This window comes from Anarrhichthys ocellatus, unplaced genomic scaffold (assembly GCF_004355925.1).
Source record: "Anarrhichthys ocellatus isolate YVR2014 unplaced genomic scaffold, GSC_Weel_1.0 scaffold51, whole genome shotgun sequence".
Classification (NCBI taxonomy): domain Eukaryota; kingdom Metazoa; phylum Chordata; class Actinopteri; order Perciformes; family Anarhichadidae; genus Anarrhichthys; species Anarrhichthys ocellatus.
In genome coordinates, this window is record NW_022280081.1 from 223,937 (window position 1) to 251,116 (window position 27,180).

General features: G+C 41.7%; 1 protein-coding gene across 12 annotated transcripts in view; it reads right to left on the reverse strand.

The window, feature by feature from the left end:
- The window catches only part of lrrfip1a (leucine rich repeat (in FLII) interacting protein 1a), a 77,077-nt gene that overhangs the window by 1,877 nt on the left and 48,020 nt on the right, over positions 1-27,180 (reverse strand). Inside the window, exons 3-24 of one of the 12 annotated variants that reach the window (XM_031870065.1) lie at positions 21,948-21,965; positions 21,714-21,785; positions 20,725-20,766; positions 19,753-19,803; positions 19,531-19,566; positions 18,469-18,522; positions 18,350-18,391; positions 18,189-18,245; positions 16,769-16,828; positions 15,209-15,292; positions 14,875-14,937; positions 14,303-14,380; positions 13,310-13,408; positions 12,732-12,758; positions 12,026-12,151; positions 10,932-11,003; positions 9,606-9,776; positions 8,141-8,233; positions 7,818-7,910; positions 7,539-7,631; positions 7,126-7,270; positions 943-992 (exon numbers count right to left, since the gene is read on the reverse strand). In XM_031870065.1, coding sequence (XP_031725925.1) covers positions 943-992; positions 7,126-7,270; positions 7,539-7,631; positions 7,818-7,910; positions 8,141-8,233; positions 9,606-9,776; positions 10,932-11,003; positions 12,026-12,151; positions 12,732-12,758; positions 13,310-13,408; positions 14,303-14,380; positions 14,875-14,937; positions 15,209-15,292; positions 16,769-16,828; positions 18,189-18,245; positions 18,350-18,391; positions 18,469-18,522; positions 19,531-19,566; positions 19,753-19,803; positions 20,725-20,766; positions 21,714-21,785; positions 21,948-21,965 — 1,626 coding nt within the window. The other 11 variants (XM_031870055.1, XM_031870053.1, XM_031870064.1 and 8 more) reach the window with 11 other exon arrangements.

The window sequence follows — 27,180 nt, forward strand, 5'->3', positions numbered from 1 at the left end:
AGCGGTGGATCAATACACAATTGGTGCACTAGTGAGTATTTAGAGCAGCAGGAGGGTGTGTGTGGGATTCGATTGAAAATAAACTACAGAGTGTGTATTCTTGGTTGATGAAGGAACACGTCACACACAGTGTGACTCATTAATATTGTTTGAGTAACTTCTGGACAACAGAGGAAGATGATTTATCAAGCTTGCTTGTTAGTAGGGTCAACTCTTTGTTTTGGTCTTTTCATGGGATTTAAACCCAATAACTAAAATGTAGAAGTATAAAGAAGTAGTATTCCCATCAGGTTTGACATTTCCTTTTGGTTTTCTTGGTCATTTCTAATCATAAAGCATGATTTGTGCCTTGAACTCTATTAACTTCACTTAAACATGGTTGTCAAGCAAAGTCTGGTGTTTTTATAAATACTTTATATCGTATAAGAGTTCTGTTGACAGGTGTCGTACTACAAATGCCTTTATGAAATACCACTCAAACACAGGCTTTTCTCCAAGTATACAGGAGCACCATTTACTGCGTTGAACATTGTTTGTTCTGTCAGAAATAGACGGAAGAGGAAAAAGTGATCTCATTTGACCACATTTGTCTTATTTTTTAATCAGGAACTGAGAAAGTTCCTGATTAATTCATGAGAAAGTTACTTTTTTCCTCACTTTCCCTGATTCTCTCCATTTCATCACGTTACAGTCACTTCTGCACCTGTAGGTAGAACTCCTTTCCTTTGTAACGCGTTTACAGTACATGCATTTAGGTAGCCGTGCTGTTGCTGTGACACTGTGGCTCCTCAATGTTAATAGCAATGGGACATATACAGAAATTTGGCCTTGCAACACGCTGCTATGACATGAAATGTATTAAATATTAGCTCCTGATGTAAATTGTAATATTCCTGAGACTACAGATGCCGGTCTTAGTAAATAGATGAATCACGGACCCACCTGCTCGATCATTTTTTCCCGCTCATCCACCAGTTTCCTCAGACGAATCTCTACGAGATAAAACACACGTTTGAGAAGACACTCGACATCGTCTCGGTCACAGATCATTAATTCAAATGGAGCGTCGTGCATCACAAACAACTATCACAACTGCCGCCATCCATCTTTGAATAAAAAGAAGTTCACATACCAGGGGTGGGAGGAGCCAAGGAGATGGTGGGAGCGGTGGGGGGGGAGAGTTGATGCATGCAACAGCGCAGGCTTCCGTGGGGATAGATGGAACGGGAGTGTGTGTGTGGGTGGGGGGTAGGTTGTTAGCATGCACAAACTGTGGAGAGGAGGGTCAATACGAGAGCACACAGCTGACTACATTCTCACTATGTGACCACACAGTAAGGTGTAACCGGAGATCTATGTGTACATGTGCTGACTGAATGACTGCCGACACATTGCGTTCCATCAATTTCCCTACAAAAAATGCATTTGGATCAACATTTCAAACTGGTAACAGCAGGGTGTTTATTGGCATATCGGCGAGGACGCACTACATTCGTCTTTTCCATTAAGTGCAACAAAATGCAAATATACATGTGTCATACATTTTCCCATTCTTGTAGATGGAAATGACTTTCAAACAGCAGTTGTATTACTCCCTGAGAACAGATCAGGGTCTCCAAGCACTTCGCATTTTTACCATCAACATTACCGCTGGAACATGTAAAAGCTAGTTCACTAACTAACGAATTACCAAATAACATCTGTGTGTTTCTATTGAACACCTATGCAATGAATAAATCAATCCTGAAATTGTAGCATGAGAAAATGATGTGATACAATATTATCCATCCATGACGCATAACAAGCAGCATGATGAATGTGCATCAATGACAAAATAATGTTACATGACATAGCAAGTGCAGTATTGTCCAATAGTCAGATCTACCGTCACCAAGCAGCTCACGTTGTGATACTGACAGCTGTCCTTCAGACAGTTTACATGGAGTCAATTAAAATCATATACAAACGTATATTCATTTGGGAAAGTATCAAAGTGCGGCACAAATGTATTTTACTACTTTGTAAACAGCTAAGCAAAGCCAGATGAAATGATATATATCTATACTATATACTAGCTATAAGCTAAGACATCTTACACTCCTCTTTGCCCTTGCCTTTGCCTTTCTTGCCATTCTTCTTCACATCTTTCCCTGTCTGCTGTGGCTCTTTACTGCTGGCCACTTGTTCTGCTCTCTTTGGTGAATCTCCGCCCTGTAGCTCAAGCTTAATGGCATCTAATCCTTCCTCCACGGGCATAGACGCCGCCTGGACAATGTCCTCTGCAACAGCACACACCTCTCCAACACTCAAAAGCTCTCCTTCCTCTGCAATGTGCCCGGGCTCATCTGCCACATCCACTTCTTCCTCTGGAATGTTTTTCTGCTTTTCACACACATCTTCCACCCGTTCCCCCTTTTCAGACGAGGCGTCCTCACCAGAGTTGAGGTTGTCTGGAGGCGCAGTATCCAGTGACTCTACCTGGTTACCCCCGTCAACCGTGCTTTCAACTGGCTCGTCTGGTCTACTCTCATTTGACAAACTACCATTGTTGCTTTCATCCGGCATGACTTCAACTCCCTCCCCCACTTCTTCCTGGCTCCGGTTTTCAAGGAGACTTGTCGCTACAGCCTCCTCCACGTCCATGTCATTGAAATCAAAAGAATGGCCTTCATCCTCTTCCTCGCTGTCCTGCAGGGTGGGTTGAGACAAATCATCATCCTCAGACTTGTCTTTGCCGGGTTCATGCAGTTGCTCTGTCTCGCTTGGATCATGTGGGTCATTTTGACTGTTTTTATGTTCTGGATCCTCTTCAACGGTTGACTCTTCAGCTCTGTGGTCCTGCTCCGTTGAGGACCCAATTTCAGTAGCTTCTTTTGGAGAGTCCGGTGTTGTCAACAGGTCAATGGTATTGATGTTTTCGGTTTCAGAGGACACTCCGACATTTGATTCCTCTGTCGGATCCTGGCTTTGTACGTTACCCAGTTGTTCGGCCTGCGCTACTCCAACAGTCTCCACCAGACTCTTCACAGAGTCAAATGCATCGGTGGTTTTTGTTAAAGATGCACTGTCACAACGGTCACCTTTTTCATCATGTGAGCGGTCTGACTCAACTAAACCCTCTGCGACTCTCAAGCCTCCGTTCAGCTCCTCCTTTTCAGTTCCGTCTGATTTGAGCTCAGAATCCTCCCCGTCAGGAGGAAAGGCTTCCTGCTCAGTCTTTGCTCCTGGCTCCTCGTCATCGCTGACTGTCTCAGTCGCTTCCTCTGGACCTCCACCAGAAACCTCGATGGAAGCGTCACCGCTGCCCGAGTTCACGGCTGCGGACGGCTCTGAGCCAGACAAGCTCTTGAAAGCGTTGGTGAAGACATCGATAAAGAACTGGGACACAGACGCGCTGTCCTTACTCTCAGGATTGCTTGTGGATTCAGACTCATCAGCAGCAATGTCTCCATTGCTTGGAACATGCGATTCTTCAGTGTTTTCCTTACAGCTTGTTTTAAAGGTGTTCTCGGGGTTAGTAGTTGTACATTCAGATTGCATCTCATCAATAGACCCAACTTCATCCTCTACACCATCAACAATTTCTGACTCCATGTGGATGACATTGTCAGTGCTTGAGATCTCGGTTTCACTTTTAGAGTTATCTACACTGGAAGAACCCTCTCTGTCGAGACCATCAGTGCTCTCCGCACCTTTAGAGTTGTCGATAAGATCAGAAGTGCTGAGGTTGGTCTCTGGAACAGGACTTGTTATAGATCCCACTTCCTCTACTTTCTCAGTTTCCAAAGTTTGTTCCTCGTGTTGCTCATCCTTTCTGGCATTTGTTCTGGAGTTGAGAGTTTCAACATGAGAAAAGGTATCAGCGGGAGCCACTGCCTCTACTGCTTTTACCGTTTCAGTTTGCGAACTTAGTCGCTTGTTCTGTTCATCCGTAACATGATCCGACCTTTCTTCCTTGGGAGTTGCCACGGGTTCCGCTTCTTCTACGTTCTCCGTCTCCAACTTTTCTTCGTTGTCGTGCTCCTCTGTAACAAGTTCCACTGCCGATTCTTTCAGAGTTTCATTGGTTAAAAAGGTTTCCCTGGGTTTCGCTGCTTCTACTCCCTCTTCTTGATCCACCCTTGACTTCTTGAGGGTTTCAGTGGCAGAACCGTCGAGTTCAGGTTCTGCCGTTGGCCCATTATTTCTTGTAGCTGATTCGTTTATTTCTTTTTTGCCTTTTTCTTGGTCAGCTCCATCTTTTTGTTGGTTCTTATCGTCATGCGTTCCTTTCTTTTTGCCTCTCCTCTTCCTTTTCTTCTTCTTCCCTGCAGCAGCGGCACCCTGAGGCTGACATTTACCTGATATTTCCTCTGCCTCGTCGTTCTCTGCCTCTTCTGCATTCTTAGGCTCTTGTTGAGGTTCGGTGTTTGACACGGCTGGGTCGGACTCATTAGGCAAACTTTCTGTCATAACACTGTGTGCAACTTTTTGCTGATGACATGATTCTGTACTTTGCAAGTTACTTTCCTCATCTTCCTGTTTGTTTTCTTGCTCCTCAAATAGGTTGTTACATGACTCTCTAATGTCATCACTCTGTGTGTCAACACTACTGCTTTTGGTTTCTGTCTCCCCTAAACCTGGGTTACTTGTCTCCTCTAAATCTCCCCCTTTAGGCGCTTGGGTTTCTGGAACATTTTCCTCAGAACTTGTTACAATCTCTTGAAGCTCAGGGCTGCACATGATTATATCTTTGGCTTCTGTGATTGATTGGTCAATAATGTCAACATTTAAGTCCTTGCTGACAACACTTTCTTCAACATTGTCTTCTTCTGCGGCCGTCTTCTTGTCCTCATCTAAGCACGTCTGTTCTTCTGTTGGCTGTTCTTCGCTCGATGTTTCCAGCGTGGACACACCATCAACATTACAGAGTGCATCACAGCTCACGCGATTCCCTTTTTCTTCCTCAAACATTTCTCGATGCTGCTCTGGATCGACCTCTTCCTCTCCGCTACTTCTCAACGGAGTCTCCTCTGTGTTGCCTGAGAGATCATGAAGAGTACACGGTGATGGAGGGACAAAAAGTGTTGACTCAAGACATGATTTTCAAAACTGTAATCTTCATCAGGAAGTGCATCAGCAGAAGTCAAGGTAAGGCAGAACACCTGATTGATTCAGTGGCCAGGAAGAGAAGCACAGAGCCAAGAAGAAGAAGAAGAAGAAGAAGAAAGGCCGGAGGAACACCAAAATTATGTTCTTGATTCCCAGCACATCGATCGACAAGAGAAGAAGCCGGCTGCTCAAAGATATACGTTACAATGCATTTACAATAATGTTCCTTACACAGAGACTATTTGCTTCTAAAAGAGTTCTCAAAAGCTTTGTACCATCGACCCTGTGTCGACCGGTCAGTATTTACACACCTACACCACATGCATTAACATGTGTGAGTTAGTTGTGATTCAGAACTAATATGTGTTAGCTGAAATGATGAAAAAGGTGCAAGAGAAACAAATGAAAAGCCAAAACATTAATACTGAAGACTAGGGGTGAAAAAGGTGACGAAGATGAACCCCAGGGGTCAAGGAGCATGCTGAGCTTGTAAGTGGAATCTTAGTTTGAACAGGAAAGCAAGACGTTGGATAGATCTTTGTTAAAGGGATAAGGCTGGTGTTTCTCTGTATTTTTCTTTTTGTCAACAAATTTGATGAAAGTACTAAAAATAACTAATGCTGTAGTCTTGTCACTCACTACTGTCTGGCTCTCCCAACTTGTCTGCAGCACAAGCTCATTGGTTCCTTCTACAGATGTACATTCTAAAAACTGGTCATGAATGCATAATCGTATTTTATAAAGGATCAGTCATTTTCAGTCATTTCCTAAAGCGGCTGATCACTGTAGTTTTTAGCAGATGTTACTCCAACAGGAATAAACAGTGCATTCATATGAATTTGGTGCTATAGTGAGTATTTACATGCGTGTATGAATGTGGCTCACAGATGTGTTTTTGGACAACAATGGAGCTATGTGGCACAGAGGAAGATATATATATATATATATATATATATAGATATATGAATGTATATATCTCTCAGGCTGCCACACAATACTTGTTAGTGGGATCAATTCGTTGTCGATTTTGTATGCAGTGAAACTTATCTCAAAATAGTCAATGTACATTACATGATCTACAAATATAAAAAGGAAGATTTAGAATTGTATATAACGATTTATGCTTAATTGTGATTATTCACAAATGCGTGTTCCAAACTTCACACAAATACCAAGCAATTTGAACGTGTGTAAAACATATTTACACATACACACATCACAACCTCAATACATTTTTTATGTACATTTTTGCCTTCAAAACACTTCTTGAGCTTTCAAACTTCTAAAAATATTTGTGACATTTTTTTGTATTTATTTACAGAATGTTAAATGTGTGCGCACGGATCGCGGGATACGTACAAATCAGGTTGCATTCGTGTGAAGAATGGAACACACATTTGTGAATACCCAAAATTACACACAAATCATTGTATACATTTGTAAATCTTATTTTTCATTTGTAGATGATGTAATATACATTTTGAGATCAATTTCACTCTATAATTTTGTATTTTCATGGAATTAGTTTACAATAGAAATGAATAGTTGACTAAACCACAAGGTCCACTTAGCAGTTTAGCAGTAACTCAATCTTCCTCAGCAGATAGTTTGTCCAGTTGCCATCGAATTGTAGATGTTGAAATTTCCATTTTGGGAGCACTTTTAAAGGACTTCTCGTCGACGTTGGCTTTGGAGATTGAAAGCTCCAGAATAACTACAAAGTTAACCTTGTGGTGAGATTTTCTGGTCATTGAAAGTGTCCAACCTCAAGAACAATACAGAATATCACCAGACTTATCCTTTCAGGAAACTGAAAATCAGAGTTGAAGACACTTGACATTCCAAGAGCACAACACTGGGAACTGAAGAGTTCATTCCAAAGTTAGACATCAACCATTCGGATCAGATATCAATTGTGAGAGGACAAATACTTGTTTTATATGTTGGTTGCTGAATTTTCGGTTCCACCACTACTGTATTTATGCTTTTTGGAATGAAAGTCTTCAGACAGTTTAAGGTAGTGAGAAGTGTTACCGAGCATGCCGTTCCCCTCCGTTGGGGCGGTCTGTGAGTCCTGAGCCGGTTGGGTAGCAGGGTCTGCACTGGGGGACCCGTCCACTTCTGCCTCACCAATCTCTCCATTGATGTTCAGATCAGGACCCAGTACTATTCCATGTTTCTAGAAGAAACAGAAAGGCAAACATTAGCTCCATAGAGTACACACCTTCAAAATAAGTCACAATGGAAAAGCTGTATATTAGGTTTAGGAATGTTTGAAACAACGAAGTGAATGTACAATTTATATTTGCACTTGTAATTACTTTCCATCTTCAATAACGCAGGACTCGGTTTTACCTTTAAAGCTTTAGTTACCGTGACAATAATATTCAAAACTTTAATGTCACACTTTTCTTCCCAAAACTACACACATCACACACACCGAGTACCTTCAGAATGTCTTTCAGCTTCACCGTCTCTTCTCTGAGCTCGTCTCGCTCAACTCGAATAGCGTCTGTGTATTCTTTCTGTCGCTCTAGGGCCTGAGCCCCAAGTGTGAGGGAAAGTGAGAAGAAACGTGTACGAGAGGTGAAAAGAAGCGAAAGTAAAAAGCTGCCGGTCAGTTTCATGCAAAGGAGATACTGAATTCATGTCGGCAAAAGTAAATGCTGAATGTGATGAAGTCAATAAAACATAAAAAGTGCAGCACCAGGGCTCAGAGGCCGTACCCCAATCTTTTTATCCTTCCACTCCACCGTCTCCTGCAGGTCAGAGATTTCTCTAACAAAGCCTTCCTGTTTGATACGCAGCTGACGGATGTCCTAAACAGCAGCAGAAGGAAAGCAAGTTTGAGACGTAGAGAGAGAAAGCAAAAGAGAAAAACAGTGCATGCATGTATACAGTGTGTGAACAAAGAGAAAGCCGTGGAGCGCAGTCTTCTAGGTGACAAACGTGTTTGTCTTTCTTCATATCTGTCTTTTGAACCAATGGGAGGCTCCATTCCTGCACCCCACTTTGAGACACACGTTCACACTGGGGGACACATACTCACGTTTAGCAGCTCTTCACTTTGTTTTAGCGTCTCTTTCATTTCAGTGAACTGGAACTGAAGCACCGTGTGAGCATGTTTCTCACGCTCGTGTTCCTGTGAGGAACCAAAGACATATTGACAACCAATAACCCCGTTTGCTTTCATTAGAAACATCTCATACACACCCCATCCGGAAACATTACAGGAATGCTACTTGCATCGCTGTCAAGTGTGATGTCATTCTGAGAGCGGTGTCATACAGTCCTCATTTGAAAGACATGTAACACATACAGTATGATGTATGTCCTTACGTAAAATACAATGCTGTTTTACTGCATTAGATGTAGTTGTAACAAAGAGTATAGAAGCACAGAGACAAAACTGTGGTGCTTTTTTTACAACCGCCCCTAGAGGGCGCTGCGTTACTGCTGCTGCCATTTTGTGCTGAATACACCCGAGTCTGTGGTCGACTGAGCGTCTATGTTGGAGATCCTCGACATCAAAAACTTCGCCTGGTTTCTATAAATCCTCAGTGTTGGATTTTTCTAGCTTCCATTGCTCACGTTTTGCTCCCTTGGTAAGTGGTGAAAAAGTTATGTTATGTCTTTCTATTTGGAACACTCTGCTTTGATTCTTCAATGAATTTAACAAATAATAAAAACAAGTAGGTAAATAGTTATCATAGTATGCAACATTCTTTTTGTTATTTTTCAATCAGGTTGTTTTACTGGTGTCATCTCTGGACAGATCATATGGTAGTGTGCAAAGGAACGACCAATCAGCTTTCACTTCTCATCAATGTAAGTTCTTTGGTTGTAGCGTTAAACCAAAGCATTAACTGTGTGCTGGATTAACAATATGAAGAGAAAACTAAAACTTGATCAAGCTCTACTTTGGTGTCATTACAGAACAATAACATCCGTATGCTCAGTCATTCAGCTCCACCTTACACTTGATCATTTATCCTCATGTCAGAAAAGTGTTCAAAACACATGATGCATTCAAGGGTTGTGGGAAACTAACAAACAGGACTTTAATATCTGCAATCTTTCCATATTTAACCAAACTGTCATTTGAATTCAGGATGCTGGAAGATTCCAGTCTCTGCATGTAGATTTATACTGTAGTGGATTTGTGGAAGGCAGAGAATCAATTCAAAAACTGCAAGAATTCTCGGCTCCCACTTTACACCGTTAAAGCCATGTTCCCTACATGTAGATGTGGTCGGCCTCTGCAGAGTGGAGGGGTCCATGTAAAGGCGGCTGAGAAGTTGTGGAAACCAGTGTGCTAGCAGGTTGTACTTTAAATCACACTTTAGTGGCATTGAAGAAGGAGAGACATGACCTGCCAAGCATTGATTTACATTAACGGCAACAGATTCAAAACCTTCAGATACCAGATTTAAGCCATTTGGGTTTCCTACAATTATAGAAGTGAGCCACATATCACTTGTTTTAAAGTCTGTGCCTCTGTGTGCCGGCGGTACCTTGACTTTCTCCTCATATCCGCGGCGCGACTCAGACAGAAGTTCCTCCAGCTCCATGAGCGAGTCCTTGAGCGTGTCCACCTGGTACATCAGGTTGTTCTTCTCGTTATCCAGCTGGGCATTGGACACCATGGCCTTACGGTACTTCTCCTCCACTTCCACTAACGCATCCTAATGTCACCACATAAAGACAATATCAGAATATAGGAACATAACAGCTTGGGATACTATCAAATAGGATGGGCAAACTGTGTTTGGTGTAACAGGTGGATGCAGCTGGCAGAGAAATCCAGACAATGCAACCATCTATCTGTGTTGCACAACTGTATAAGCCTGTGTAAACGTTGTCAGTGGAAATGTTATGTGCAGGCTAACGCACACACACCAAAATGAAGAAAGACATGCAACGTGCAGACGCATCTTGAACAGTTTGCAAGTTAACACACAAGTTAGAAAACATCTGTCCAGGGGGAAATAAATGAGAAATAATGCCAGACACAGGCTCGGCCTTTGAGCCTCACAAAAGGACTGCAGTTTGATCACCGAGTCTATTTGTAGCAATTTCTCTGTGGCGTTCAACTAGCTATCCTGCTCCTCTATGTGTGCCTGTGTGTGTCTACTCGTCTCTCTTCTTTTTAGACACAACCGACATGTGGAATAAGTACATTATTTTAAAAAAGCAAGCACAAACAGTGGTGATGCTAGGCTATTTCTAATAAATATAGTGGACGGGCGGATTTTGAAATGTTTTACACGTCACAAGTAAAAATTGGGGGAATTGAAACTCCAGCAGAACAGCAGGCAGAGGGGGAGGAAAACCAACAGTGTGGCAAGTAAGGCATTTATATACTATATCCTTTGTAGTGTTAATAATGCTATCAGTGTGTTTTCTTGTCAGATGTGAGTCTGTGTCCAGCGTTGTCGCTCTCAGAGTGAATTAAAGAGCAGGCGAGAAAAAAGGCAAATTATTATTGAAACCATTTCAATCTAATTTTCTGTTTGCTGTTCATGGACTCCACCGATCAAACTATTGAGAACTATTGTCAGCCGATAACCATCGATCGTAGAACCCTTACTGCAGTTATACTAATGTATGTGTGTGTCAATATTTGTGCCGAGTCTGGAGCAGCAGTATTGTTTCTAATATACTAAATGGAGTGTTTCAATTCAAAAGCCTGTCTGTTGGTGTATTGATCTTGGATCCACTGTTATAAAACAATTTATTTGACCCACTGTGGTAGTAACGAGGCTGAAATCTCCAGAGGAAGTTAGTGAACAGTGAGTCTGGAGTTGAGAGCTCTGGGGGTCTCTCTCAGGCTTATATACCTTGACTTCTTTTAGGTTCTGCGTGTACTTGGATTCCACATCTTGAATCTGATCCTTCAGTTCATGAATCTCCTGGTGAAGAGTGCAGCAGCAGTGAGCAGAGAAGCACAGTGGGACAACATCAGAAAAGGTGACGGTGCAGACAGTTTGGCGGCAGGACGATGACAAAAGTAACACGGTGTTTGCAGAAAGAATGAAAAATAGCACGACGGCATGGAGATTCATTTCAGGCCGTCTGCTACATTTACTGCTTTCCTCATATAACCTCTCAGAGTACAAGAGTTAGATCCAGTTTGTTGCTTGTGTCCCCTCATGTCTTGTGGTTGAATGAAGTTGGTTGGAGAAGTGACTCGGCCTCTTCTCCACTCAATTTGTAAAGTAATTACACCATATGGGTTCTGAAGTTTGACTCTGGACAGAAGAAACGTTTCTGCAATCAAAATGGCTCAAAAACTCTAAATGTTGTAATGAAATTCTCAATGTGGGTATCCTCATCATATGATGTCGTTAATTTGTTACAGGGCCAGTATGTAGCATTTCTGGGGATCTATCATCATAAATGGAATATAATATGAATAAAAAAGGTTTTCAGTTGCGTATAATCACTTGAAACTAGGAATTGCTGTGTTTTAGTTAGCTAACAATGAGCCGTTTATATCTACACAGGGAGTACGCCGTGTTTCTACAGTAGCCCAGACGGGACAAACTAAACTCTGGCTCAAGAGATGTTTTTACATCACCTCAAGGCCACCGTAGTTTTCTGACACGCTTGTGAAACTTGAGCCGCAGAGTGTTAAACCGTGCTACCACCAGCCTCCGTCTGACTTCGGTTGCTACCAAAGTTGTGTTATTACGGTATGGAGGCGAACGTCGTTACCACGGTTTTGCACTCAGCGGCTCATCTCACAGCAGTCTTTGCAAAGGAGGAGTGAGCAGATGGGTGTTCAGTTGGTTGCACTCTGCAAAGACACCGCTAGATGCGTCTCCAAGTAAATTTCCCATATAATACACATTATGACTATAATGACCAATAAAAACCACAATCCACGAGGAAATCTAGTAGCTAGAAGAAAGCTACATCTCTCCAGCATTACCTTGATTTCTCGTATAGACGTCTCTGCATCTATAGTAAAAGCCGTCTCGTCGCTTCCTCTCCGCGACGAGGTCCCGCCTACGGAGGTGAGGGTTGCTGCTGTTAAGGCAGAAGCTGCTCGAGATCCCTGAGGAAAAAGACAGTTATTACACAAATGGTGTTAGACACGTTTGGACACGTGTTTTTCTTTTTAATACGACAAGTGACAAAGGAAACTTCTGGTGATCCATTCTCTAAGTCTAATCTGAATTGTTTTATGTGTTAATGACTTAACAGGTGGAAAAAAAAAGGATTTGCCAGGATGTTCTTTCTAAGTTCCTTAAAAAAAAAGGTTCATCTGAGAAACATGTGGAAAACAACACCAAATAATTTCACCTAGAGAACCTATTTTTTCCACCCGTTTTTACAGGTAAAAAATGATCCTGGCAAAACTTTTCTTCCAACCTGTTTAAGAGATGAAAAACAATTAGTTTAGTTAAGATTATCCTGGCAAAACAAGGAAAATACATCACGCCCTTTTTAAGTCATAAACACAAGAGAGAAAACAATTACGATCAGACTAAGAAAAGGATCACCAGAATACCTCTCAAGGCTTCCTTACTAAAGCACACAATCAGAATAAAATACAAAGTACTCATTATTCTAACTGATGTCCCTTTAAGCATTTGACTAACTACATACACAGCATGTGGTGATGATCCACTCACCTTCTCAAGATAATCTCTGTCCTCCACCTGTTGAGACAAAAAAAACCAAAAAAAAAAAAAAACAGTGAGAACAAACAGAGGGTGAAGTGGAGGCCACGGCGAGGAGACCAACGAGGGAGGAGGAAGTCCCAAAATCCTCACTACAGCCTGCTCAGCGGTGATTACACGTGTTCCAATATAGTTTATACACATGAACGTAAGTAAGAAAAGGCACAAATGTATTCGAATAAACAACGCCATGCAAATAATTACAACGGGAGGTGTCAAAAATCCCCAAAACAAAACGACACAGTATTCCATTCAACAACAGATCATGTGTTAAAAAAACACTTCAAACAACAGGGCACTTCAGCTGTCCCTCCCAGCCTGAAACACACACAGACACACACACCAATCTTCTGGTAGTCTCCACAGTCAACCCATGACCTAACCTCCGACACAAACACAGCGTGCAATCAGCCCTCCTTGCAGGGTGAAGTGCACAACACAGGAACGACGAGTGGCAAAATTAATAAATAAATAAAGCAACCAAACAGTAAGTCAGCTCACATCACAGCCGCGGCGGCAAAGCGACTCACATCGGGAAAGTCAGGAATTGTAACATCGTCCAGGTCCCGGTGGAGGCCGCCGCTACCGGCCGCGCTCCTCAAAAAACTGGCAACAGAGACGCTGTGTTCCTGCGCCGGCCACCAGGGGGCGAAACAGAGCAACAAAGAAACGAAAAACAGAGCAGAGTAACACGTTTGTTACCTGTGTTCTTCTTTCCCATTATATGTTATTACATCCTATCCCTTAAAAACAATGCATACATCACATTTCTCAGACATGATTTCTCGTGAAAAACGGACACCATACAGTAGTAACATTTATAAATACAAAAACTGCTTCTTCAGCCGGTGACTGATGAATGGACATCGTCAACGGCTGAATGGACCGGATAGAATATACATCTAAATACAAAAAATAATATTTAAAAAAACAATTGTTTTTTGGGAGATGCCACCATCAGTTAAAACTCACTCTGTTGCTACAGGCTTGTGACAAATGGTCAGCCACTGCACTGTGGCTTGTCTAAAACTGGACTGATGAACACACACACACACACACACACACACACACACACACATACACATACACATACACATACATACACATACACATACACACACACACACACACTTCATAGTTGTATTCAGGGCATGAATGTGATTTTCTTATGCTTCTCTGAGCTTCCATTAATGGCTCACTAGCATAAAAACATGAATCCTGTAATGGCTGTGCTGTACAGGTCCACCAGGAAATACCTGCTTGTACTCTGCCCACAGAACAACATTTGTTTTCACACACTTCCAAATTGTACAAACCATGCCAAGTCTGAGTCACCATCATGAAGGAACAGAGTCTGATTATGTCAGTGTGTCCAATGGTGTCCACTTGGCACATAAACAAAATGTTGTCGTGTGAGTTCAGTCATAGACTTGTGTGGTTACAAAGCTAATCTACATGTGGGCTGGTGGGATCTAAACCCCGGGCTGGTAGCAGGGTGGGTGTCTGGGAGGGTGGAGGCTCACCACTGGGCTGGCGCGGGCCGAACCGGCCCTGGACGAGGCTCTGGAGCTGGAGCTGCGATAACTAGTGTACTCTAAAGGCTGCAGAGAAAACACACCGTTACCTTTCTGTGTACACCTGCAGGCAAAAACAAAGAAGCATGCACATGCATGCTTTTAAATATATCTCTCTATTTTGTCTCCTCTGTGCAGCGTGTTTGAGTTTAAAGTGCTTCCTAAATAAAATGCATCACTATCATCATCATACTCACACTAACAGTACTAGTAGCAAATACATGCTGGAGAGGAATGATTCCAGAATCACAATCTGCTTAAATGTGCATATAAATGACATTTTAACAACGCACACATATTAGAGATTTAAATCCAATTACATTACAATCTACAGCAACTCCCATGCAAACAAAAAAACAAACACTTAAAATAAGGAGACGGTCTGAAATGAGAACATAACCAAAGCAAACTTCACACATTTCATTATTTCACACTAGTTTCCCACTCTGAAACCACTGTTCACACCCGCCGCTCTCAGGTGAGTCAAACCAACAAAGGCCACAATTCCAAGAGAGTCTTACTCGAGAGCTGGAGCCAGAGACTCGCTGTGACCCACCGCTGAGGCCATCTTCATACAAGGAGCTCTGCACACGTCACACAAACACATACAGTGTAAGCAGTACGCTCACACGTCACCCATACAGTGTAAGCAGCAGGATGAGGTTTAAGGGAGGCAGCTTGGAACAGGTTGTAAAAACTTAAGAATGAAGGATGATTTAACTTGATTTATTATGCGTTTCTCTTGTCCCTCTCCACAGAGGGGTCAATGGTCAGCTAGCAGATAACAGAGCAGCTGTGACATTTGAAGTGTTCACAGTGTGTGTCTTGTCGATAGCATTTGCCCCGTGTACAGACCTGGTAATCATTGAAAGATGAACCTGGTTTTCTGGAAGAGGACAGACCATTGAAGCTGTACAAGTCAGAGGAAGCATAAGAGGCCTGAAATGAGGAAAGAGGAAGAACGAGTAAGGAGCCAAGAGAAGGAGGCACAACTCTTCGCCCAAAGTAGAACTTGCACCTGACATTCATCTCTGGACGTCATGAGTGTAGCTTGTTTTTAACACGCAGAACAAAAAGGAAATCAGCATGCTTGCCAAATGGCTGGACTGACGATGAAAAGATTGTTGCGACCCAGAACTCAACACAGAACTATTTTAAAAAGATGTCACAGTACTGACTCCACTGGGACATCTCTGGGAAATGCAGCACAAAGAGTCCACAACAACGGGGAAGTCTTGTGGCAATTAAATACATCAAAAAAAAAAATACATGCACCTATGTATTCCTAAGTAATCCACAGTAAAGCTTGATTAGAAACTGTTAAGCAACGCACTACATGCCTCAATGAAAATTATACTTCAGTAAAACAATCAACATCATCACTGGTTGTAAGCTACGGAAGCCCTAAACGGACATGATTCAAACAAGCTTTTTATCTCTCTTAAGAAATACATATTTGACTTCAGGACATCTCTGACTTCAAACTGAAAATCAAGCATATTTACTGTCTCAATTAAGAGATTTTCCAAAGTAAAAGTCAAACATTTGAAATAGCTACATGTGTCTTCAGATCTGAAGACATTTCAGAATGTATTTACTCAGAGATATCACGAAGTCAAATATATCAATGATTGTCAGGAATTTTGGAGCAATGTGTTTATTAAACCTCAAGTATTCCACGGTAGAAAATAGTGACTTTTAAAATGGAAAATATAATAATTGATAAGAGTAAAAATGCTTGAGTTAGTGTTTATAAGTAGTCAGAGATGTCTTCAACCCAAGTATATGTCATTGTCAGGAATCATTCATTTAATTTTTCCAGTAACCCAAAAATGTATTCCTCACACAATTCTGTGGTATTTTATCTTTAATTCATAAGGGTCAGAGGCATCATGTGTTTTTACTTCTACTAAATATATTCCGGTTTATCTCATGAATTTGTACCCTTGTTACCTCCTTTTTTTTTTTTTTTTTTAAAAACAGATTTAGTCACATATGTATCCTTCCACTAACTTCACAGCACTGTCAGCTCGTACTGGGCTGTTTGAATACATTCACGGTGAGATGATTTGACCCAAACATTACAAGTAATACAACGAAACAACCTTTTGTTGGGAATATTACATTTTTTCGACTGATCTTGAGATGGTAAAGCTTGTTTTAGTGCTTAAACGTTTTTTTAAGTTTGTTATCGCTATATTAAAATCACGACTTAATGATGTTATCTTGAGAGACAGGTTTAAAAAAAAAAAAAAAAAGAATATTTGAATTATGTCCGTTTAGGGCTTCCGTAGTAAGCAGTTGATCTTAACACTCATTTTTTTCAATAAACACAACTTTAAACAATAATAAAAGTGTGCACCAAAGGCCATTAGTGGTATTAGGGGGAAAAGTCTTGGGTGCAATGCCACCCACCGGCTGCAGGTCTAATCTGGAGGCACGAGACACCCGGGTGTCATCACTCAGTCTGGAGCTCTGAGGGTCGGGAGCACAGGTGACAATATCAAACAGCATTCTATCCGACACCACACCACCACCCAGGATCAACTTACTCACACATCACATGCCGTTAGTGGTTTGGAAACTTGTTATTAAAGCTGGGTTTAAAAAAACCTCATAGAGGTGTAGTTAAATAGATATGTCAGAGGTAGAAATAATTAGGTTAAACCAAAGAACCAGTTTATCAAACCAGGTAGGATTAGCACGACTTTAAGGATGAATGAAAACGTCTTCGCCATTTGTTTGTTTAAGCAGCTCTTCCTTCGTTATTCAATGTTGCCAGTTCTTCATCTCGTTAGAATTCAAACTGACTTTTAGCTTATTGCTGCCTTCCATTGGAAAGTCCTGTTCACTCTTTCACATAGTTACATTGTTGTGCACAAACCAGTGGAGGAGCGTAGTCATGTAATGGGGTCATTTTGGTCATCTTCAAGAGATTAATCAAAGGCGAAGAAATGTATTGATTATTAAATTGGTGAGAATGTCTTCCTCCCTGCATGGTAGCAACCTGTTAGATCTTGTTTCATCTCGGCCACACACACACAACCAATACCACTCAAAGTTGCCCGGTTTCTGTTATGGCTGTACCCAATGTCATCTTCTTTTACGTTCAAAGCTTCTATTGAGGTTTTCAAATGAGGCTTTGAATGTTTGTAGTTATATTTTATGACGTCACCACCCAAAAACTCTGACTTCCGAGTATAAAATGACCTTCCGCATCCATGAGCCAATACAGTAACCCCGCCTCCCAGGTCTGGGTCCAGCCAGGAAGGATAGTTACTCTGGATTCGGCTATAAGTGCATTTTTACAACTTTTAGGACCTAACAATTTAACCTCTTAAGCTCCAAGGGCTGCAAGCTCCAAACAAGGGCTTTTCAAGTGTTCAACTGGGAAGTTGATTTACCTCAAAACTATTATCCACTGGTTTACAGATGCCCCTTTCAATGCAAGTCCATGGAGAAAAAAAAAAAGTATTTTTGAGTCTAATGGCATCTCGTGACGGTCCCAGACATTGTAGTTACACCGTTTGGCCACTACGTAAAGTTTGCCTAATTACCCAGAGCTCTTTCTGGGGGCTTGGTTTAAACATAATGAACAGACATGCTACATTGTTTCATTTTAGCTCCACCCACTGCAGTTTGCCTCAAAGACAATGTGATTATTTCTACCAAAATCTGCTTTTCAAAGCAAATTACAATCTGCACCATGGTGTCAACAGAAGAGTTTGCCCTCGACACAACGCTGTTGTGTCTGGTTTATCACACCAAAAATGAATTGATATAACATCATTTTACAGCTACTCAGCAATAAGGATGAGGGGGGGCCAACACGCACCGTGAGGTCTAGCCTGGAGGAGCGAGACGCTCGGCTTTCATCACCGAGTCTGGAGCTCTGACAGCAGGACAAAGAGGAGGCTGATGAGTGACAGGTTGTCTCGAAATGTGCAAGCACTCCGTCACTCTACAACAGTCAGTTCAACACACACAGCTACTAACCCTGCTGGACACGACACTGTAATCATCGTCACAGCCGTTCTTCTGCGAACAAAGAACACGAGTGACAAACTGTTTCTGTGTGGGCCACTTTTGCATTTACAGGATGAATGTTTACATACATCTTTGTCTTTGTGCTTTTGTTTCTTCTTTTTCTTTGACTTCTTATTTGAGTCCTTAGGGTGAGAGAAAGAGAGGGAGAATGGTGAAGGGTGAAAGCAGGCTATATGTACAATTCTATTCTCGCCTCTCTGAAGAATGTATACACACAGCAACGACATTGTTATTAGTTACTGTCACTATTAATAGAAAAACCAAAGCAACACACGGCACATACCAGACAGAAAATGCAACGGGATAGTTTGTATTTTGGACTTTCTGACAGAGAACAGAAGCTGATAGGTGTCAGAAACAGGTTTAGTTGCTCCCCAGTCCACAGCAGTACATTGTTTTGCTTTCTCCTAACTCCATCTACTGTCAGTAACACACTGACTATGGAGAAGTACCTCATATAACCCCACTTAAACAAACATCCAAACTATCCCTTCACCATCAAGATATTTGACCACACTGATTCAGCGAGTAAACCCACTGAGTCCAATACACTGGATCTCCTACGCCCATGAGAATGATGAATATGAAGAATTTTTCCACATTACATAGCGCAGAAAAAAATGGCGCTTAACATTTTGAGACATAACAGAGCCTTAAATAGTGCGCACTGTGTTTTGGTTGGAGCACGATAGCCCTATGGCACACAGTGTTCCTTTGGTCAAAATCAAACCTAAGTGACTCCAAGGTAGTCAATGCCCCTGCACAACAGCAAGAACAAGCACATGACCGAACATAATCACTTGATGGGATTACATGAAACGTAGTGAGTTAGTCCACATTCATGGATTGATTCCTACACATTAGTTCACCAAATGTATCGGAACTGTTCATCTACAATCTCAAAATATAAATGTAGAATCCTTAAAGAAACTTTCATCTTGCAAACAAGACAGAATATAAAACTCAAATCCATCTAATTCACTCCATGAAGTGAGCACACAAACATGCTTTGTATTATAAAGAGAGATGTATCATCACAAGGATAAGGCAGATTTACTCCATGCTTTGAGGTCTCAAATAAAACTGTTAGTCAAAAAACGACTCATTCCCACCACAAGTTCAACCCTTACCCCTCCACCATAAGCCCCAACCGCATCAAGATCAGACTGTGCAAAAGACACAGCATCATCATCATCATCAACATGTGCCACCTTGTTAAGTTACCAAAGACAGACACAAGGTCCATCGTGGTTATTGAAAAAGCAAAAAGGTGTTTGATAATCATTGAAATAAAAAGGAGCTATGAAGAATGTCCGGATTTTGAATGCGTGTGCCGTTTGAGTGATACTGACCCTGACGCTGCCCCGGCTTCCCACTGACGCCCGCTCATCGTCGTCCGAGAGCTGTGTGAGAGAGTGAGAGATTGAAATGGATGGTTAGGGGTTTGGATCTTTGTGTGTGATCTGCATCAACAATGACAGTGAACAGTAAATGATGACAGGACGTGTCCCTCTGCAACGACACATGGTTTGTTCATCTGTTGAGTATTTTATGTGACCTTTGTTTTAATTAAGATGAGGAAAAAAGTAATCAACAGAAATTCTCTTGTGGAAAACCAAAGCAAAAACAATAAATAAAAAGTCAAAGAAAAAACGAAAAATCACAATTCAAAATGACTGATTTACTTCAGGGCTTTGCTACAGTACATTCTAAAAGCTGGTGAGGATTGACTGTTAGTGTCGCTAGCTTAGGCCAGTAGCTAAGGCCGAGTGTCCATATAGCACCATAGGGCGCTGGGGACACCAGAGATGTTTAACTAGAAGCGCTCAGAGCGGCTGCACAAATAAGTCGCAGCAAACTAAAAGATAAAAGCTGGTGAGGAGCTTTTTCTCGAGGCAGCATACACTCCCTCCTCACTGGGAACAGTTGGAAAAACAAACACTTGGACACTCCGCCTAATAAAGGCCACGTACAAAATACTAATATATATATATATATATATATATATATATATATATAGATATATAGAGAGAGAGAGAAATGTACCTGTACATAGAAGATCCAGAATTTCTCTTTTATTCAGCATAGTTTGTCATTTGAAAAAAAAAACTACTTTTTTATTCTAAATATTATTATTAATTATAATAATGTTTTGGACCACATTATCTAAATCTATTTATAAATTATTATTATTAATCTATTAATCTGAGGCCAACATTTGATACTGGGTTTCATGTATTTCATTCAACTTTTTTCCAAGTGGTGGAGGACAAGGTAACAGAGGAAAGGCATGAGGAGAAGGAAACAGAGGGGGGGCTACAAACCGTTTGTATCCGTGAAGAACGTGAGTATCTCTCACTGTCCTCCTGGGGGGGGGGGGGGCACATGGAGAAGAGAAGAGAAGAGAGGAGGTGAAGGGTGCCAAGGAGGAGAGAGAGATGTCAAAGATCAATGAGACAGATGCACGAGGGAGGTAGAGGCACTGAATGACTGATCCCAGTGGTGACCACATGTTTGCATTCCCGCCAATAACATTTTAAATTTGAAAGACTGACAATTTCTGTTTTTATTTCATTTTATTTTAGGATCTAGATATTGTGATATAGTTTACTGCAATTATTTTGGCCAGTCATTCATCAGATGGTAGACATTTGGCCGAATGAACACATGTAGACAAAATTGGGCACCAGGTTACATCTTTATGCTTTTTGGTTCATTTGAACACATTTGTACAATTCCTGCAATAAACAAATCCAGAAGCCTTTTCCAGACATGCATGTTCTTAAAACAAATCACTCGCTGAGCCAGTATTCCAGCCGACCAATCACTGAGGCACTCATGCAGAAACACAGTCACCTCAAGTTGCAACATACAGTAAATGAATTACTTTAGTGAACAACAACAACAGAAAAAACACTCTGCAGTTAGTCAGATTACAAGGCACACACACACACTACGAGTATCCTCATTGCTGGGTTGGACGCTCCGATGGTCTGGGACGAGTCAACCGCAGTGACTAAAGTGATGAATTCAACACAGTAAATCCTCATGAAGTCTCACACCAAAGGGGCAGATGGTCAGGCTGATTCAAAGCCAAACGGGCACCCTGCTCCTTTGAATAAGTGGATTATCATTAATGGCCAAGCTTTGATTCTTTATAATCTGTTATTTTCTAAAAAGGCTCAACAGGAATTATCTGGAGTTCAAAAGCAGACTCTGCATGCTGCAAAAGCCTCTACAGACAGAAACATCAGCGTCACAAAAACACATGCACAGTGTTTAGTGTCGTCACCACAGCACAGAAACACTGTACCATCCACTGTTCAATATCTCCCCATTTGCTGTCCGCTCGGTCGTCTAATTTGGTGTCCAAGCCATAATATTTCTACGAAGAGACAGGAAATGAGGACAAGAAAAAAAGAAAAAACAGGAAAGAGAACACAGATAACAGACTTCCATTATTTTCTTGGGCACAATTTGAAGCCCAGGATAATCGCACAACCATGCTCAAAAGAAATGAGGTGGAAACCAGCAAGAGGAGGCCTACCTTCTGCACCTGAAAGATCTATGCCGATGAGAGGTAGAGGACAAAGATTGGAGGGTATCAAATCATGAAAACAGGGACAAAGAAAAGAAAAGAAACCAGCATCAAAGATGAGATGAGAAGACAGAAATTCAAACTTTAAAGAATGGCAGTCAGCGTTGTGACAGATAAAAGACAGATAGCATGCAGGGGGGGTACAGAGGCAGGTTTCTGCTAATGAGAGGTAACCCGCTGCACACCAGGACCACAGCTGAGGCCCTATGAGACTGGGTTACAGGGCATGTTCCCATGGTTCCTTTAGGTTCCCATGACTACAGATCTGAGTCTAGTGACAAACAGCTGGCCTCTCATACATCCTGGTACCGAAGACTTTAAGAACCAAAATGAGCCGCAGAATCCAAATTTGTGAAAATGTAACAAAAGTGAACACAGACACCTTTGCCATTATATTTCTTTATGAGGATTCTGAAGGTGTCACATGACTACAGAACCCATATGCTGCCTTGTATGGACTGCTGAGATACACATACTGATTAATATCACTAAATCTTTATACGATCAGTGAAACAGGCATTATACTTCTCACTGTATATAACGATTAAGCATTAAGTTGTGTCTGCAGCATGGCCTTAAACTATTACACTGTTACACAAGAAATGACGACTGCAGATCAACAAAAGGAGTCTACGAGCTGAGATCACTTTCAAATAAAGAGATTATCAACAACCAGAACCCCAAAATTCTTCTTAGATTGCCCATTAAAGAAACAGTTTGTCATCCTTGCTAAGTCCCGCATGCTGTGTATTTCTATTGGCCAAGTCAGCCCGGCCAATCAATAGTTTGCAGCAGATGCAAATCGTATCCCTTTTCAGTTGTTCATTAGCGGTGTAGTCAAGCTAAAACGTATACTGTTGGGCGTCGACAAAACTGTAAATGAATACACTCAATACCCATGAAATAATAATGCACAAAACACTATAAGGTTTAAAGTAAAACAATCACATTGTAATTACAAAAGTAGAGACCATGAACCGCATCCCAAGAGTCAGTAAGGGTCTCCCTCTTCCTCTCATTGATGCTCATTGACGTCCACTTGACTGAGCCACACCTCAGCGCGACCCCTCTCAAGCTAAGGAGCTCTTTAAAAAACACCCCTTTTTATATACCCGCTTTATACAACAGCAGCTCTCGTGCTCCCTGTGCTTTTAATAGCCATGTTTCTGGTGTTCATTTTTCAAATGTTTTTTACAAAAATATATACAGACCATGCAAATCACAGAAACACATACAACCTACATTTTGTAAATCATACTCATACTTTTGGCCACACTGTAACATTAGGTCCCTCTCCAAGAAATCATTTACTTGCCAAGATTATATCATCTGCAACCCAATTAATGTAACCTGGCTTAATGTTGATGACGCTGTCCCCCTGATAAGAGTCTTCAACCAGCTCAGGTTAGGGTCTGGTGGAGGGGGAGGACTTTCAGTTGTTTACAACAACAATTTCAGGTGTTCACTCATCTCTATGGGACACCTTTCATCCTTTGAGTCGTCGTGTTTTACTATTGGAGGGCACCCTAAAACTCAGTGCATTTTAATCTACAGACCTCTCTAGTGTAATGCCCAACTATGATAAAGTTCTAACTGTGGTAAATTTCCTGTCCTGATAATCCTTTAGCCAGAGTTCTTAAACATTGTTGAGTCGTTTAATGGAAGTAGAGCTGTCACAGAGCCTACTCACCAACACCCCTGACCATCAGTACTTGAGCAGCGATACTGTATCCTCTCGTTTCTGTCAACCTTTCCCACAACGGATAAGTCAGAGGACTTAAGACAGGAAGGCCAGTTTATCACCGTGTCAGTGAGTCACCAAGTTAAACTTAAATAAATGACATTAAATAACAGTCTGAACTGCTGTAATTAAATATGCCACAGCTCCTTTCCTCAATGAGACAAACATCGTTAGATAACAAAAAAAGAGCACTGCCTCTTTGCCTGCCCCCCCCCCCACCCTCTCCCCCTCACTGCTGCACCTCATCGGTTCAGTACTTTAATCCAGATTTACTACCACCGTCTCCCTTGTATGCTTGCCCAATACATGGATTGGCTGCTTTGTATTTCTGACTCTCCGCTGACCTCTGCGTCTTCGGCAACAACAGCACACCTAGGTGATCAATGGGAGTCTGAATTTATAGCTCCGGTTGAGATGACAGTTCACGGCCCCACGCTGCCGACCTCTGCATTGCATAAAAATAAAGATCTAGTGCAAACCAGGACGGCAACTGACTGGAGGGATCTTGTCTGCTTACTTATCTCCAATTATGAGTCTGGACAGCCAATTAGCAAGTGAGCCGCGAGTTACACAATCGGATGCATGTTCGCGGCCATTCCGCTCAACTCACCGAGCTCCCATTCTGGTTCGGAGGGGTTCTCGGGCGCCCGGTGAGGGCGGCCCTCAGCCCCCTCCCTGCAAGCCGACGTCCGGCCGTCCTGCTGCCCTCAGGGTGCCAGGAAAGGTTGCATCCTCCGGCAGTCAGCAGGTAAGACCACAGCCGGTCATGTAGGCAGGATTATAACGGACGAAGCCCAGAGATTTGAGCTCAGACCAACAGAGGCAACCACAAGGTTCTCGTTTGCTGCTATGCAGCCAGTAATCCACCGTTAAATCCTGTCTTCAGTGAGTGAGAAAATGTCCAAAAGTCCCGAAGGTGGTTGTGAGAGCGGCGGCCCATTGCTCATGTCAGCAACACGGCAACAACAACCGCTCCACCAGGCTGGACCGAGGAACACACACCCCGCTAAGCTACTTTGGAACTTGGCTAAGGCGTTTAAGGGACTCACAAACACGCACACACACTCAGCTTAACAATGCGTATGACTGGTGTGTGTGCGCATGTAGATTGTTGCTGTTGGGGCTCACCGCCTGTGTTTTGATTGCTGAGTAATTGAGTGCTGGTGGAATACTGATTATCCCAGTATACCTTAATGGGAAAAGGGTTCGCTAACTATAAGCAACAAATCTATTTTGTAAAATAGTTCAGAGGGATGTAAAGTGGTGATTGTTTAAGGAAAGAGAGAGTAGGGTTGGGCAATGTGACAAATTATGTATATATTTTGAGATGATAGAAATTTGTCAATCGTCTGGGATTTTCTTTATGGTTTGAAACTGGGGTACAGTAGCCTACCCTTTGATTATCTCTAATGCTGTACACCCATGGGTAGGATTTCTTTATGGCACGAGTTACATTTCTTTTTTACAATAATGTGACTAAGTACCTTTATTATTCCAGGTATATAATTCACAAGATTTGCCAAAAACTGACATTCCCATCTGAGCATTTTATCTGTTATCCATTTGTCAATTGAATTTCAAGCATTATATTATATCGAATCAGTACATATACTGTGATAGATGATAATGTCAACCCCTAGCAAAGGACTTATAACAACTCCAATAACAAGAAACACTGTTAGGTTACAAAGAAGAGCTGACTTGAGAAGGTCTAAGGACTATGATGTCAAAGGCCACCAGGGTTACATGTAAATACGGTTTAAGTGGTCTTAACCTCCAGATCATCTCTGGACGGCCATACATGTTACATTTGGAACATGTATGTAACATGTACCTGTGTTACATTTTGACAGGTGAGGCGTTTATTTGTGTGTATGGGATTACACCAGGCTAAGAAAAGTGAGCTGGGAAAAGCACAACTCCCCATGCTGCAGTTAAGAGGAGCTAAACCAGAGAAAGAGAAACTTAAGTAACACTCCACTGACCTGCAGTCCAAACACACAACCACACGTCTCTGCTCTGCACCTGTTTCAGAACAAATCAGAATGTAGTGCCGGGGCCAACACTGGCACTGGAGGTGCGGGTCTCAGAGGGTGCAAAGCAGAGTTTTAGGATGTCTTTGGTCTTTCTACTTCACTATGACGTGTAAGCTTTGCAATACATATTGGTACATGCAATACCTCTTGTGCACAACAGGCCCTTTTGATTAAGGCCTAGTTATTCCTGGAGGGAATCACCCAATCAGAGGCCTCCAGCTATCAACTGCAGAGGCTACAGATGTCCCAAGAGGCAGAGCTACGCTAAAAGAACCACAATAAAAACCAACTGTGTAGGTGACATTTTGTCCATATTTAAAACTGTCCTTCCAGACATGTATATTACAGATAACAGACTGTAAATAACTGTGGTACTGTGGTTTAGATTAAGAATCAGTTAAAACTTAAAGGTTAAACAACATAGAGTAGCAGGTGTGACAGTGTGCTTTTGGTTTTTCGTCCCCACAACCTCTTGTCATTTCAAGAACAGATCCAAGCAAATGTGTGACTTGACAAGTTTCCATAAAAAGCCTTGGAAGTTATTTTTATTTGGCCTGATTTGAAGTGGAAAAGGTTTAAACCCTCCTCGAGAGAGGAATTAAGTGAGCCTCTTTGAGGACTTTCATCACATTGCTTTGGCTGACCGTGAGCTAAACTTCACAGCGGGAAGCTACACTGTAAAGAAAGCATCCACGTTTACTGCCACTTAACTTCTTTATTACTTGTTTAATGTTTCCTAAACCAATGGAGCCTTATGATTAAGACATAAGCATATTTAATGTGTTGTTGTATAGTTTGACACATTGCTTTAACACAAATCTACTTTCATCAGGACAGTGTTTGGAATGAGATGAGCTGCACAAGTGACGTCTTATCATCTATATTCCAGATGTTTTGCATCATTTTGAGAAAGATTCAATGTTCAGAAGACCTCTAAGAATCACTCAATGTTTCATTTTGGGTTTTGCAAATTCCTTTTTTGCAGTGTAATAGTTATTTTGATGAAGGTCATGACATTTGAGAACAGAAGTGATTTATAGGGAGGTGGGTGTTTTATCAATTCATCCTGAATCACTTTCTACATAATGTGTTTCTTTCCATTTTCTTGCTTATTTTCTGCACTTTCTATGAACAACAACTAGACAATCCCCGGCGGTTCTCTGTTTACACCTCTGACCCATAACCCCCCGGGATTTAAGAGTCCCAGCTTAAGAGTGTAAAGCACTGTTGGCAGGAAATGCTTTAGGTCTGAACTGCCAACAACAAAGTACCAACAAGACTGACTGATTTTGTTATTCTAGGGTCATGGATTATCAAGCTATGTGGCAGACAGCAGCACCTAGTATGACAAACGTGACATTTTTACAAACATTTTTACAAACGTAAAAATGTGGCATGAATACGC